At 62.0% G+C, this 14099-nt stretch overlaps 5 protein-coding genes and 2 non-coding genes across 21 annotated transcripts; 4 read left to right on the forward strand and 3 right to left on the reverse strand.

Moving 5' to 3' along the window:
* Positions 1-790: 790 nt before the first annotated feature.
* Positions 791-2752, reverse strand: PROCA1 (protein interacting with cyclin A1). The gene is made up of 4 exons (XM_015296087.4): positions 2570-2752; positions 1459-1591; positions 1244-1378; positions 791-1173 (listed from the first exon to the last, which is right to left on the reverse strand). Exons 1-4 carry the CDS (start codon positions 2742-2744, stop codon positions 852-854), a joined length of 765 nt encoding a protein of 254 aa, XP_015151573.2. The 5' UTR covers positions 2745-2752; the 3' UTR covers positions 791-851.
* Positions 2753-3331: 579 nt separating this feature from the next.
* On the forward strand, positions 3332-4429 carry LOC100858814 (adenine phosphoribosyltransferase-like). Of its 5 annotated transcripts, none has more exons than XM_004946578.5 (5): positions 3332-3566; positions 3654-3747; positions 3812-3958; positions 4037-4132; positions 4207-4429. In XM_004946578.5, exons 1-5 carry the CDS (start codon positions 3399-3401, stop codon positions 4332-4334), a joined length of 633 nt encoding a protein of 210 aa, XP_004946635.1. In that variant the 5' UTR covers positions 3332-3398; the 3' UTR covers positions 4335-4429. The 5 variants fall into 5 exon arrangements, with proteins under 5 accessions (XP_004946635.1, XP_004946636.1, XP_040506359.1 ...); XM_004946579.4 differs by having other exon boundaries at positions 3842-3958; XM_040650425.2 differs by having other exon boundaries at positions 3863-3958.
* On the reverse strand, positions 4397-6963 carry RAB34 (RAB34, member RAS oncogene family). 10 transcript variants are annotated; one of them, XM_040650422.2, is made up of 11 exons: positions 6887-6963; positions 6297-6410; positions 6108-6199; positions 5750-5815; positions 5545-5646; positions 5389-5453; positions 5256-5307; positions 5059-5140; positions 4892-4982; positions 4697-4768; positions 4397-4605 (listed from the first exon to the last, which is right to left on the reverse strand). In XM_040650422.2, exons 2-11 carry the CDS (start codon positions 6348-6350, stop codon positions 4538-4540), a joined length of 744 nt encoding a protein of 247 aa, XP_040506356.2. In that variant the 5' UTR covers positions 6351-6410; positions 6887-6963; the 3' UTR covers positions 4397-4537. The 10 variants fall into 10 exon arrangements, with proteins under 10 accessions (XP_040506356.2, XP_015151577.3, XP_046758644.1 ...); XM_015296091.4 differs by having other exon boundaries at positions 4697-4804; XM_046902688.1 differs by having other exon boundaries at positions 6297-6445.
* A 203-nt stretch (positions 6964-7166) lies between these two features.
* Positions 7167-9565, forward strand: RPL23A (ribosomal protein L23a). 2 transcript variants are annotated; one of them, XM_415820.8, is made up of 5 exons: positions 7167-7217; positions 7713-7893; positions 8192-8368; positions 8724-8793; positions 9499-9565. In XM_415820.8, the coding sequence occupies exons 1-5, from the start codon at positions 7193-7195 to the stop codon at positions 9511-9513; spliced, it is 468 nt and encodes a 155-aa protein (XP_415820.3). In that variant the 5' UTR covers positions 7167-7192; the 3' UTR covers positions 9514-9565. The 2 variants fall into 2 exon arrangements, with proteins under 2 accessions (XP_415820.3, XP_024997856.1); XM_025142088.3 differs by having other exon boundaries at positions 8724-9565.
* LOC112530100 lies at positions 8021-8093 on the forward strand. Its single transcript, XR_003071346.1, has one exon. It is a non-coding gene; the product is annotated as a small nucleolar RNA Z17 (small nucleolar RNA).
* On the forward strand, positions 8582-8648 carry LOC112530099. The gene has a single exon (XR_003071345.1). It is a non-coding gene; the product is annotated as a small nucleolar RNA SNORD42 (small nucleolar RNA).
* A 2791-nt stretch (positions 9566-12356) lies between the features above and the next one.
* TLCD1 (TLC domain containing 1) lies at positions 12357-14052 on the reverse strand. Its single transcript, NM_001305065.2, has 4 exons — positions 13809-14052; positions 13538-13620; positions 13351-13433; positions 12357-13065 (listed from the first exon to the last, which is right to left on the reverse strand). The coding sequence occupies exons 1-4, from the start codon at positions 14003-14005 to the stop codon at positions 12670-12672; spliced, it is 759 nt and encodes a 252-aa protein (NP_001291994.1). The 5' UTR covers positions 14006-14052; the 3' UTR covers positions 12357-12669.
* Positions 14053-14099: the final 47 nt, after the last annotated feature.

Consider the following 14099-nt stretch of genomic DNA (forward strand, 5'->3'; position numbering starts at 1 on the left):
CTTCCCTCTTTTGTCAGTGGGGGTTTTTCTATGGAAGCAGAGCCTTTGTTTCTCCCGGGGCTCCTGGTTCGCCTCCTCTTCGCTAGGAAATGAGCAAGAACCGCAGCCCCGATTCAACAAAGGTCTTTTTGCATGTAAATGCTCCTGAAGAACGGCAGCAGCGCAGGGGACAAAGCAAAGCTCTTTCCACTGAGCAAAGCCCTCCGCTTCTGGGGCTGACACCGCGATCCGCAGCCGCGCAGGGTGGGATGGGGCCTCTGCCTGCCTGGGTGGGGGGCAGCCCTGCTATAACCTTCCGCTATTTTCTTTCCTTCTTTTTTATTTCATGAAATTCTATGGCAGGATTCTGACCGGGAGCAGCTCTTTACCGGAGCCATACTGGGGAGGTGGAAAGGGGGGGGTGGGGGGGGCTGACTGCGTGCTGTTGGTTCCTTTCCGGCCCTCTTTGTTTTTAGTTTCCCCAATAAAAAGTTCTACTTTTGGGAAGCTGCCCGCATCCAGCCTGTGTGTGTGCATCCTGCATCCGTGCTGTGCTCACAGCATCCCCCGTGGGACGGGAAGGGGAACGCTCAGTGCTGCGACCGCCATCCTCAGAGCCACGACCAGAGCCAATGTGAGCAACGAGGTGCGTCTGGAGCCCGCATCTCTGTTCCTCACACAGCCCTGCAGACCTCGGGTTATCCCTTGTTGCCATGCACCGGGACCAGACCCATGTGTAGGATGGGCACCGCTGCCCCATATGCCCCCTCTCTGACCCCACCGTGGCTCTCACCCCACGCGCCGCAGCAGCTGCTCGTTACCCCACTTTATTAATAAACACAACGAGGACCCGCACTGGGTGGGCACGGGGCTCACACCGCCTCCGCGTTGCTTTTCAGCCTCTTCTTTCTGTTCCTCTCCTTCCTCCTCCTCTTCCTGCTGCCCTGTCCCCCTGAACTGGGGGGGGTGGGGGTGACGGATGCAGCGCGGCTCAGCTCCCCAAATCCAGAAGGGCTCTTCTTCAAACCCTTCCCCTTCTTCCTCTTCTCCTTCAGCCTTTTCCTCGCTTTCACAGCTGGGAGATCCGGGGGTTCCCCCCCGGGCCACGCCGCCCTGTCGATGAGCTCCCCACCGAACTCATACAGCACCGGCTCCTTCGGCACCGCCACAGCCACCGTGTTGTACGCCCTGCACCTGGGGACAGCGGGACAGCGTGGGTCAGGGCCAGCAACGGCAGGGCCCAAACCACGGGGGTGCCACTCACCACACGTAGAGGTACGGCTGCACGCACTCCTCCTTGTAGGCGAACTCAAAGCACGGCACCTGGATGACGTTGAAGAACGCCTGCCCCACCACGCGCGACGCCGTGTCGTTCACCTGCTGCAGGCACTCCTTCAGCCTGCACCAAAGGGAGGCTCAGGGGAGGGGGAACCCCTCTGGGATCCCCCCGAACCCAACGTTAGGGTCAGGGCTGCTCACCGGCGGTCGCAGTCGCAGTGGCTGATGGTGTGCCAGCGCAGGTTGCGGTAGCCGTAGCGGGAGGTGAAGGGGTGGATGACGTGCTGGCAGTGGTCATGGTCCCGGCAGCAGCGGTCGGTGTCACGGTGCTCCCCTGTAGGGTGAGGGCTGGGGGTAACGCTATGGGGGGCTGCACGCAGCTGGGATGGTGTTGGGATTGGGGATGGGGATGGGTGGGGCTGCGCTGGGTGAGGGTTGGGATCAGAAATGGCGCTGGGATGGATAGGGGCAGGATTGGGGCTGGGATGGGATCGGGGTTGAGATGGGGTCAGGATTTGGGCTTCAGTAGGATTGGGGGGGGGTGGGATGGGGTTGGAATTGGGGCTGAGATGGGGTTGAGGTTGAGATGGGGTCGGGATCTAGGCTTCAGTGGGATTGAGGGTGGGATGGGGTTGGAATTGGGGCTGAGTGGGGTTGGGATTTGGGCTTCAGTGGGATTGGGGGGTGGGATGGGGCTGAAATTGGGGCTGAGATGGGGTCGAGGTTGAGATGGGGTTGGGATATGGGCTTCAGTGGGATTGAGGGTGGGATGGGGATCGAATTGGGGCTGAGATGGAATTGAGGATGGGATTGGGACTGGGATGGAGTCGGATAGGGGGTGGGATGGGGTCAGAGTTGGAGGCGGGGTTGAGATTGGAGCTGGGATGGGGTCAGGGATGAAATGAGGTTGGGATCAGGGATGGGTGGCTGGAGCAGACACAGTAGGTAAGAATGGGGATCAGAAGTGAATCAGAAACGGCACTGGGATCAGACCGGGATGAAGGAGGGCAGGCAGCAGGAGGGGGATTGGGGATGGATCAGCACCGCAGTGGGGACCGGACTGAGATGAGCAGCAGAATGGAGGCCGGGTTGGGAGAAGGGTGGGGATTGGGTATGGAGCGTGTTGGACAGCACCAGGATGGGGATCGCTCCGGGAGCGGAGCAGCACGTGGGGACCGGGATGGCAGCGGGATGAACGGACGGGGACAAAGCTGGGGATAGGGGTGGGGATGGCCCGGTGCTGTGCTGGGGAGCGGAGCAGCGCTGGGGTGGGGGGTCTGACCACGGGGAGGGTTTCGGGACAGCTCCTTACCCAACTGCTCGTAGCTGTCCGCGTTGCTCCCGGCGCCGCACCACAGCGTCCCGGGATAGGTGAGCCCTCGGCGGGCACGGGGCCGCCCCGACGGGGCCTCTCCTGGGCTGGGGGCCGCCAACAGCGGGAGGAGGAGGAGGAGGAGGGAGAGGAAGAGGCAGCGCGAGGCGCACATGGCATCGCGGGGCCACCGCTGCGGCGGGGCCGCCTTATAGCGGCGCGGCACGGCACGGCACGGCCCGCCCACCGCGGGGCGGCACGGCTCGGCTCGGCTCGGCGCGGCGCAGCATCGCACGGCACGGCTCTGCCCCGCCGCAGCTCCGGCCGTCCCCGCGTCCCACTGCCCGCACACCGAGGCTGCCAACTCCCCTCCCCGCCCGCTGCCACCCCTCGCGCGGAGCCCATTTGCAGTCAGGACGCGGCGCCCGTCCCGTGGAGCAGCGCTTGGCAGAGCTGGATGGTGCCCGAGCGGGACGTGTGCGGCCTCCAGAAGACCCGGCGTTGGCTCAGACCCCAAAATCTGCCCTTAGGGCTGCACCCCGAGAACCGTTCCGGCTCCTCCAAACCTCGCATCCGTGGGGTGCCCACGCAGCTCCCTATAGAGATGTGCACGGGGCTGTGGGTGTCGCACCGGGATGGCTGTGGGCACAGCTCCCTCCTGGCCCCATCCCAGCTCCCTGCTGTCCCGAGGCATTGGCGGGGGCCCAGCGCTATGGGGCAGCCCCCGCTCAGCTGTCGCTGTCTGTGACACTGCCCATGACTGTCCCACGCTGGGCACAGGGCGTGCGCAGGGACACCAACGGGGCGATCGGAGGGGACATTAAACCCTATGGGGTGTGGATTCACCCCTTGGCAAGCCAACAGCACCCTACACATGGACCTGAGCCACGTCCCCGCTGCTCGGGAGAAGGGCTGGTACCTGGCACTGATGGCCCCCAACACCAAAGGTCCCCACTACGCATGGCTGGACCCGTCCCGGCTCTACTGCCATCCGCAAGTACACAGCGACCACACGGGGGGCACCGAGGGGGTGGCACTGGGGGGGCTGCGGGGACACCCAGCACCTCCATATCTATCCCCCCAGGGCTTGCAGGACTGCGTGGCCGACCTGCTGCAACCCTTCCAGGGAGATCCCATTGACCTGGTGGCCGGCATCGACGCCATGGGCTTCATTCTGGGTAAGGGGGGATGCTGGGGGTCCCCGATTCTTGTCCCTATGGCGGGTGACAGTGCCATCCCCAGGTGCCGCCGTGGCCGCCACGCTGCATAAAGGCTTCTTGGCCATCCGCAAAGCCGGGCACCTCTGCGTGGAGACACTGACAGAGCCCTACACCGACTATTCGGGTCGGGAGAAGGTGATGGAGATGCGCACCGACACCGTAACACCGGGTGAGCTGAGCCCGTGGGGTGGGCACTCCTGCGGTGGGGTGACAACGGGCGCTGGGACACAGCTCTGCCCCTCCCCAGGTGTGCGCATCCTCCTGGTGGATCAGTGGGTGGAAACCGGGGGCACCATGAGGGCGGCCATCCGGCTGGTGGAGCGCCAGGGGGGGGTCGTGGCAGGTAGGACGGGCACCTGGAGGGGGCACCCGTAGGTGGGGAAGGGACCGACACCGAGCCCTCATTGCGTCCCGCAGGCGTCGCGGCCATCTGCATCGAGGACAGCGAGGGAGGGAGGTGGATTCGGGAGCGCTACAAGTGTGCCCACTGCGTGCCCCCCCGCCTGCAGCCCCGCTTCGACCGCCACCAGATGGGTTGGGAATGAGGGTTGGCACCACGCACTGCAACGCACGGCTCTCCCTCCCGCCCAGCAGCCCGACGCCGTTCTTAAAAAGCATAAAAAAACCCATTTTATTACAATGAAGGCTGGGGGTGTCCCTTCTGGGGGGGGGGTTTGCATAGCTACGGGGTGCCCCCACCTGCTGGGGCCGCTGCTCTTTGGTACAGAGATGTGGGGTGCCGTGGGGCTCACTGGCAGCATTTGGGCTTCTTGCGGGGTGCTGACAGGTACAGGTCGCTCTCGGTGCTGCCGATGCCTGCGGGATGGAGGGGTTAGGGTCAGGGTTAGGGTCAGGGTTAGGGGGGTGGGTGGGGGGATAGCCATGGAGGGGGGTCGTGGGTACTCACGCACAGCATCGCCGATCCGGCGGGCACTGCCGCGCTCCAGCTCTGCCAGCACACTGCTCTCAAAGGTCAGTGCTGCCACACGGAAGAAGAAATCCCTCACGTTCTCTCCTGCCCCATAGAAGAAGAGCCCTGAGCCGCAGCGGGGGTCACCTCGCCCCCATCCCATCCCCTCCCCAGCTTTGGCCATGTCCCAACCTGTGAGCGAGGACACAGCCCAGAACTCTGCCTGCATCTCCTGGGCCACCCTGAGCGCGTCCTTCTCCATCCGGCTGTACTGCGCCGGTGTCTGCCAAGGGAGCAGGGTGGGCAATGGGGACGGCCCCACCGCACCGGCAGAGCCCACGGGAGGGGGACACACTCACACTCAGGTCCTTCTTGGAGCCCACCAGGAAGAGGATGACGTTGGAGGGGTCGTTCTCCTTCAAGGCGTCTGCCAACCACTGCCTATGGGGCCACATCACCATGCTGCCGAGCGCTGCCCTCTTGGAGCTACCCACAGTGGAGGTGACACCAACCCCACGGCCACCTCCAGCCCCACTGCACCCCACGTGCCACCTACCGTGTGTGGTCCAGGGATGCCACATCATTGACATCAAAGACGATGACGATGGCTGTTGGGGCGATGAAGTGAGGATGGAGGTGGTCGGAGGGGATGTGGGGATGGTTGGTGGGGATATGGGGGGGGGTCTCACCTTGAGCTCCCCGGTAGTAGGTGGAGGCGATGCACTTAAAGCGCTCCTGCCCGGCCGTGTCCCACCTGGGGAGGGGGTGGGTGGTTGGGGGGGGATGGGGGGGGTCAGCGGGGGCTGTTGTGCCGAGGGGGGACACGCAGTGCCAGCACTACTCACAGCTGCAGGCTGAAGGGCACCCCCAGCACCTCAAAGCGCTCCATCTCAAAGTCCACCCCGATGGTCGCCTTGTAGTTCTTGTCAAAGGTGTCCTTGCAAAAACTGTTGGCGGGGGAGGGAGCAGGGTGAGCTGGGGGGGGGGCTGGGGGGGGTCCTCCCACTGCAACCCCCCCCCCCGCCCCGGCATCCCTTCCGTCGGGGTTACCGGTTGATGAGGCAGGTCTTCCCCACCGCCAGGTCCCCCACCACGATGATCTTGGAGATCTTGAAGCTGTAGGAACGCAGACATTGCAGGAAGAGGGGGGGGGGGGGGGGGCACGGTTTGCTCCCGGGATAACCACCGCTTTGAGGGACCACCAACCCCCCTCCCCCCCCCCCCCGGCAGCACAATGCCCCCCCATCTCCCCGCCCCTCCCCTCACCCCCCCACCCCCCCCGCTGCATTCCTGCTCCGTGACGCAGCCGTGCAGCGCCGCAGCCACGCGGCGTCTTCCTGCCAGGACCCCCCAGTTTGTGCAGGGCGGACGGCCCCCATGGAATCCCCCATCCCCATCCCAACCTCACCCCACAGTGCCCGTCCGCTGCTCCTGGCAGGCGCCGGTCACACTGGAGTGGAATTCGGGCCGGGTGTGCAGGGCGGCCTCCTTCCGAAAGCACTGCGGTGTGTGTGGGGGGGGGGACACAAAGGGGGCCCGGTGAGGCTGCGGGGTCGGGAAGGAGTCGCCCCCCGGGTGCTGCCCCCTCCCCACTCACCTGTGGCAGATCGGCCACCACTCTGTCCCGGCGCACCGGGGCCAGCACGTTCATGGTGCCCCACGGCCAAAGGGATGGGATGGGATGGAGTGGGGCTGAGGGGAACCGCCAGGCCTGGGGAGATGGGGACGGACGGGGGGGGAGCGGCGCTGTGGCCGTGTCCCGGATCCTGATGTCACCGCGTCTCCGAGTTCTGCCGTCTCCGCGTCCCCAAATCCCACCATCCCCAAATCCCACTGACCCCATGTCCCAAACCGTGCTGTCTCCGTGTCCCCATCTCTCACTGTCCCACCGTCCCCACACCCCACTGTCCCCGTGTCTCTAAGTCCTGCTGTCCCCACATCCCACCATCCCCGCACCCCCCGGTCCTGCCGTCCCCGTGTCCCCACGCCCCGCTGACCCCACGTAAAGCACCCCGGAAGGCGCCCATCCCCACCTCTCCCCATCCCACTTATCCCCACGTCCCCCCGGCTGCCATCCCGGCGCACAGCCGCCCCCCCCCCCCTCCCCGCCCCAGCTGTCCCCGTGTCCCCGCGCCGCTCCCCGCTGTCCCTCCTCCCAGCTGTCCCCGTGTCCCCTCCCGGCGGTACCGAGGGGCGATCCCCGTTCCCGCACCCCTCCCGCTCCGCTCGGTGCTCAGCGCCGCACACTCCGCCCCGGAGGCATCGGCGTCCACGCCCCGCCCCGACCCGGGAGGGCGCCGGGACTACAACTCCCATGAGGCCCCGCGGGGAAGGGGGGAGAGATGTGCGCACGCGCAACAGAGGCCCCGCCCCCCAAGACTACCCTTCCCGGCGAGCCCCGCGGGGAGACGGGAGGGAAATCTCGCGAGGTTTAGGGCTATAAGCCCGTGCGGCGCGGAGCGGGAGACCCCTTTCGGCTTCTGGCTGCCCAAGATGGCGCCCAAGGCGAAGAAGGAGGGTGAGGGCGGACGAACGTGGCGGGCCCTGAGGCGGGCGGGCGCCGGGCTGCGAGGCCCCGCGGGGTGCGGTGGGGCTGAGGGGGTCGGGCTGAGGGGGGTTACGGGGCGCGGGAGGGCTGCGGGACGGCGCTGGGCCCCGGACACGTGGAGGGGACGGGGGAGGCCGAAGCGGCGGGCCCGGCCTGGTAACGTGAGGTGAGCCCTGGGCTCGGGGTGGGAAACCTCGGGTGTTGGGTGTGAGGGCTGAGGGCCGAGCTGTGTGGTGAGGGGGTGTGGGGTGGTTGTGGGGGAGACGGAGGGGAGCCGTGCGGTGGTGCGGGCAGAGGGGGCACCTCACCCGGAGTGCTGTGGACGAGGCGCTCGTTGTCTGAGGGAGCGGTTTGCAGAGCGATTGTCCATCGGGGTGCCTCGTAGGGAAGCGTGGACCGCTGGGGCAGGAAGGGGGGCTGTTGGGCCCGCCGCCTTACTTTGCACTGACTGAGCTGTTGTCGCAGCCGTGCCACCGAAGACGGAGGCAAAGGCGAAGGCGCTGAAGGCCAAGAAGGCCGTCCTGAAGGGAGTCCACAGCCACAAGAAGAAGAAGATCCGCACATCACCCACCTTCAGGAGGCCCAAGACCCTGCGCCTGCGACGGCAGCCCAAATACCCCCGGAAGAGCGCCCCAAGGAGGAACAAGTACGTGGGGGTGGTGGGCCTGGCAGGGGTTTGTGGGTGGGGGCAGCCCCTCTTGCAGGTCCCACTGTAAGACCTTGCCCATGTGCTGCCTTTGGAGCTGAGCCACGTTTTCACTGCAGAGCTCTGGGGTACAAGTGATGATTTCAAGCGACCAAAGCCTGAGAGTTTGTGATTAGAACTTCTTTGGTAACTGATGTACCCCAAATGTTTGTAGGTGATAACTGATGTTTAAAAATTCCTGATGTGTACACACAGCTTCCGCAGTCCTTTTCTTAAGCTGAGGCCATCTTTCTTGCAGGCTTGACCATTATGCCATTATCAAGTTCCCTTTGACCACAGAATCTGCAATGAAGAAGATAGAGGATAACAATACTCTGGTTTTCATTGTTGATGTCAAGGCAAACAAGCACCAGATCAAACAGGCAGTCAAGAAGCTGTATGATATTGATGTGGCCAAGGTCAACACCTTAATAAGGTAAGAGGGAAGCAGTCAGTGTTGCAGGAAACTTGGACATATGTGAGTTTCAGCCATGCTGTGGGCCTTCTCAGGAAGTATGGAATTAAACTCCAGTGTTTTCAGTGCTAAAGGTGTGATAAATAAAGCATATGACTGAACACATCTTAGTGGAAGTTGAAAATGGTGTTATGCCAGAAAGTTGGCTTCTCCTGGGAGTCCTGCAGGAGTTCTGTGCAGATGATGTGAACAATTTTTACCACTGAGTAAACTGATGTTCCCAAAGGAACCACTGATGCACACCATCGTGATAGGAATGTGGAATAGGTTTGAGGATTAGTGTGCTTCAGTACTGACACCTCCTATTCCACTCTAGGCCTGATGGGGAGAAGAAGGCTTACGTCCGACTGGCTCCTGACTACGATGCGCTGGATGTAGCCAACAAGGTGAGCAACGTTTGAAGCTGTCAGCTCCTATTTGCTGTACCTCCTTCTTCTTGGTGTGCACGTGAGGTACTTGTGCTTAAAGCACACCAGTGCTTCTGCAGAGTACTTTGTAGTTAAGCAGGATCGTAGGGTGGTTAAGCAAGAACAAGTATTGTCTCGTAAAACCTTGTTCTGCCTGTATGAGGTCAGGTGGGGAGTTGCTGAGAGAGCTGCAGTTCTTCCTCTTCTCCAGGGAGGGGCTCCAGTCCATAAGGCTGCATGAATTTTAAAGTACTGAGGAGGATGCAGAAACTGCCTCAGGGTGAAATGGTGTCTGTTCTAATAGTGTTCTCAGACGACGAAGTTGGCAGCTCTCCTCAAAAAGAGGAACATGATGTCAGAAGCACTGCTAGGGCCTGGGTGAAGGATTTCTGCTCTGCAGGTGGCTCTGTTGCTGGAAATGGCCAGGTGGTGTAGTCCTTGATGGCTGTGGGAGGCAGGAGGCAGTATTGGTAGGTGTTGGAGGTGGGGATGGTGACTGTAAGGGTCACAGTGGAGCAGATGAATACAGCAGCTGTGTGAGGCACTGGGTGAGTCTGGTAGGAAGAAGCCTGTCTTCAGAGGATAGGAATCCTGGGGAGATGCAGCTGTGTCAGTGATGTCTGGTGGAGGCTCTGCCTTTCTGCCACCTTAACATCTGTTTTAACATGTTCTGCTTCTTTCCAGATTGGAATCATCTAAACTGCATCTGCCAAGGACTGTACAGACCGGATAATAAACCCTGTAAAAACCACTGAGGGGCTTTTGTGTTTTGTGACTACGTAGCCCATGCAGAAGAGCTGCCAGGAAACTGTTGGGGCTTCATTTCAGTAAGCAGGGTCCCTCCCTCCCTCCTACTGTGGTCTGGCACTTGGTTGGCAGGAACTGGCTGTTCTGAGAGGCTCACAGTGCTGTCCCACACCTCATATTTCATTGCTGGGCTCTCCTGCATCACTGACACGTTCCCTGTCTGCTGTGGGTAAACATCAGTGAGGTGGCACTCCCCTGAATTGCAGATCTCTCTGTAGGATCAGTAGGATTCCAGAATAATGTGTATTGCTGTGTAATTATTAGTGTTTGTGGTGGTTGTTCTCAGCATCCTACATAACTTCCTTGTGCAGCATAGCACAGGCTGCTTAATGCCCAAGAAGTAGCTAGATACTGACTGCAGCAAAACGTTTGTGATTCAGGTCTGACACAAGATGAGCGTTGTGCCACTTCCCAACTTCTATCAACCATTAGCTTAGGCTGCAGGTTTCTCTGGACAAAGCCCTCAAGCTAACCCAATAGCAAATGCTTACTGTAGTTGCTTTTTTTTCTTTTCTTTCTGGCATGATCCATGCTCCCCTCGCTGCAGCGTGTGAATTGCAGCCCGGTTTCCCTGACACAGTTCCTGTTATGTTGCCTGTGACCTCGCTGAGTTTGCTGTCCTCACCAGGGCTGTTTGCAGACTAACTGCTGTTGCTGCCTTGGCAGTCGTTTGTTTCCTCAACCAGCTTTTTGGAGTGCACGGAGGGTTAGAAGAATGTGGAGCACTGGGTGAGGAGGAAATAGAGGTGAAGCACAGATAAGCCTGTAGGGATACGTAGCATGAAGTGTGTAGTTTGGCTTTGGGGAAGAAAGGTGGTGAAAGCTGTGGCCAAATATTGACTGGGGCAATTGAACTTGTGCGTGATGGGACACCAGGTTCCCTTCGTGCCTTTTGGGGAGGGTGGTGGAATCCTGAGCTCACACAGCGTAGTGGTGAATAGAAAGGGGAGGCTGTCCTGGTTGCCACTGCTTTGGAGATTGGATAAAGATCTCCTGTGGGCTGAGCTGCACAGTGCTGCAGGGATCTGGGACAGATGTGCTCTCTTTTGGGGCTGGGGCTGATCCTTCTGGTTTTTGAAGTTGAAGCCGTCTACCTGAAACTCCTGCCTGTGGCCTCAGCACCGTAGGAAGGGGATGAGCAGCAGCATAAGGGGCTCTGTAGGTATTGGCCAAGCCCCATGCCTCATCCTTAGCTGAGCTGTGGTTACCCCTAAAAACAAGTTCTTTTTGGAGAGCCTTAGCACGGAGCAAGGAGCGGGTATGTACTGCAGCCTTCCCTGGTAGCGTGGAGGCTGAGCTGGGAAGGGATTTCACTTCAGCATGACTTGCAATCTGCCCTGACCCTGCCTCAACTTAGCCTGACGGCTGCTTCTGGCTGGCATTCAGTGTGCATCTTCCCTGTGCTTGCCTCTTGCTCTGGGCTGGCAGCCAGCGTGACCCACAGCTGCCCCAGTGCTGCTGTACAGCTGGAGGATGGGGAAAGCTTGGTCATCCCTGACCCTTTACTCTGCTGCAGGGTGGTATGAGCATGGGCTGATCCCTGTGCTGGGAGAAGAGACGAGGGGAAAGGCGATCAGGAGGGAGAACAGTGGGAGTTAACTGTGCAGGGTGTTTACAGGTTGAGTTGGTGCTTCAGCTGCAGATAGGAAGATGAGGTGTGGTGGTTGGGATGTTTTAGTGGTAAGACTGGGACCTGCTGGGGCAGGAGGAGACCCTGCAGCTCAGCTCAGGGCCTGCTTGCTTCTGCTCTGGCACTGAGCAAGGAGGGGGTGAGGTGGTTGGTTTGGAACATGAGTAGATTCCCAGCCCACGTGTGATCCCACACGTCGTATCTCCCCTCTGGCTGCCAGGCTGCTCCTGTCACACAGCCCCCCGTGCCAGCTACAGAACTGGTGCACCCTGGGGGTACCTGGCACTGTGGGGCTTTCCCAGCCATCTGGAGGTGGGGTGAGTCCCCCCTGCTTCCACTTGACCTGCAGCTCTGTGTCTATGTGAACTGGGGATGGTGTGGAGCACTGATCCTGCCCTGGTGCAGGGGTTGGGCAGGAGTCTCTCTAAGCCCTGCTGCTTATACCAATCCAGAGTGATCCTGGAGCTGTCACATCAGCAGGATTTGCCTTCTTAACGCTCTGGTGCTCTACAGGACGAGCTGGACCAGCTCTGGCCCTGCTGCCCTAGAGAGCTGCACCCCTGCTTGCAGAGGGGCTGCTGCCACTGCAGTCAGTCTGGTGTGCTCATAGGGGGCTGGACCTGCACAGTGCTGGTGATGGCAACCCCGGGGGGACTGAGTGTGCAGCAGTCTTCCAGGAAGAGCTGTGGCCTCACACAGCCTTCCCATGCCAGCTCCACTTCACGTGGCTGTTGAGTGAGTCATGCAGCCCAGCCAGGCTCTGTGCCGCCAGCCCAGAGACGGGCTGGTTGGGGACTGCAGTGGGGCTCACACCATTCCTGCTGCTCTCATCTCCGCCCCACGTCCCCTCACCTGCTCCTCGCACAGCCCTGTGGCTGAGGGATGTCACGCACTGAGGGATCTCTGGAAGAATAAATGAACAGAGGGGGATCGCTCTGTGGGAGACTGAGTGCAGCGCTAGGACCAGGCGTCCCTGGGGGCTCCCTAAACCCAAGTGAGCTGCACCCTCTCCATGGAGCAGGGGCAGGTCCTTTCCCATGCTCCCACCTCATCATCCTCCCCCCCAGCACCCCTCTACCCCACAGAAGAGCCAGCCGAGGCGTGCTGCGGCAGCAGTAACCAGACCCATTTAATGCACAGAACACCCAACACCACCACGGCTGAGGCTCAGCCCTTCCCTCACAGACACCCCACGCCGTGCTGGCGCAGAAGCCGGCTTGGGCTGCTCCTCCATCGACTGTGCCCCCAGCTTTGGTGGCATCCCCACGGCTCGCCGAGGCTGTCGGGCTGGTTCCAGCAGGGTAGAGCTTATAGGCAGCAGAGGGGGTGAACGCAGAGCCCGCAGCCAAGGAGCGAGCCCTAAGGCACATAGAGCAGGTACGGAGAGCCCCGGTCCCCAGCGCGCGCGCGCGGCTCACTCAGTCAATGAGGAACTTCTCGCCATCCACATCTCTCCCTACGGATCCCTTACGCAGGGAGGGGAAGAAATCAGAGCGCAGGAGGCGGGAGAAGTACATGAGGATCATGGCGTCGAGCAGCAGGAGGTTGGCCATCAGGAAGGCCCCCTGGCCCTGCACCTCCACGTAGCGCACGAAGTACCAGGTGAGGTACACCTGGGGCGCCAGGCGGAAGGCGAAGTACATCACCAGGTTGACGTACTTGTTGGCCTCGTAGAGCGCCGGGGAAGGCACGTTGCTCATCTTCAGCAGCATGCGGATGGTGAGGAAGATGTTGCTCACCTCCACCAGCAGCAGAAGCATCGCCGCCACCAGGAAGCGGCCCGTGATGATGAGAGAGACAAAGGCAGAGATGGCCTGCGGAGGGGGGGCACAGAGAGGTCAGTACCCCACACCCTACACAGCCCTCCGTGTGAGATCCCATAACCCTTAGAGCACCCAAGCCGATCCCACGAGCTGTTTCCCCCAGGACCGATGGTGCTGGGGAAGCTCTGCCCTCGCAGCCTGGCTGTCTCCAGGCACTGGCAGCCATCCTGCCTGCTGCCTGCACAACCCACCTGGCAGGCAGGGCGAGGCATGGGCAGGGCTCCCGGCTGGCTGAGCCCTGGAGTGGCATGTCACCTCCCCTACAGCCGCACTCACCATGGCGTGGTGCACCAGGTACTCCCAGGACGAGCGGGACTGCTGGTTGAAGATGATGTCGAGGCTGTCGTGGATGAAGTAGCCTGCAATGTATGAGAAGAGCGGGAGTGAGAAGGGGGAGAAGAAGGGACTCGGGGTGCCTGCAGGGAGAGCCGTGCCCGGAGGGGGGGGGGGGGTGAGTGCTCACCTGAGGAGAAGCAGACCAGCAGATGCCCTGAGACGCTGTACCCGTCCTGGATGTCAGAGAGCAGCTCCGGGGACTGCCAAAGGCTGCGGGGAGGGAAGCGGGGTGAGGCTGAGCGCTGCTGCGGGGGTACAGCCCTAAGACCCCAATCCCGCCACGGTGCACGGGGGGGGGGGGGGGGAAGAGGGCGGTATTTCGCCCTCCCGGGCTGTGGGAGAGCTGCGCCTGGGCTGCCCACGGCATCACCCCCCGAGCCCCCATCCAGCCCCGGTACCTGAATAGGGCCCACAGCCCGGCGAGCACGGAATGTGCGAAGGAAACGAGGAGGTTCCTCCAACGCCAAACCCGTCCGGGTCGGCTCCTCACGGCTGCGGGTCGGGGCAGGGCCAGGGCCGCCCGCCTCAGCGCCCCGAACAACGCCACGCTGCCGCCCACCAGAGCGGCCGACGGCGCCCGCCAGCCCGGGCCCATCGCGCCCAGCTCCGGGGCACGGCGCGGGGCGCGCGGCGGCGCGGGCTGCCGGGCGCGGGGCGGGGCCGCCAAGTGGGCGTGGCCACGACAAAGG

This window comes from Gallus gallus, chromosome 19 (genome assembly GCF_016699485.2).
Source record: "Gallus gallus isolate bGalGal1 chromosome 19, bGalGal1.mat.broiler.GRCg7b, whole genome shotgun sequence".
Lineage (NCBI taxonomy): Eukaryota > Metazoa > Chordata > Aves > Galliformes > Phasianidae > Gallus > Gallus gallus.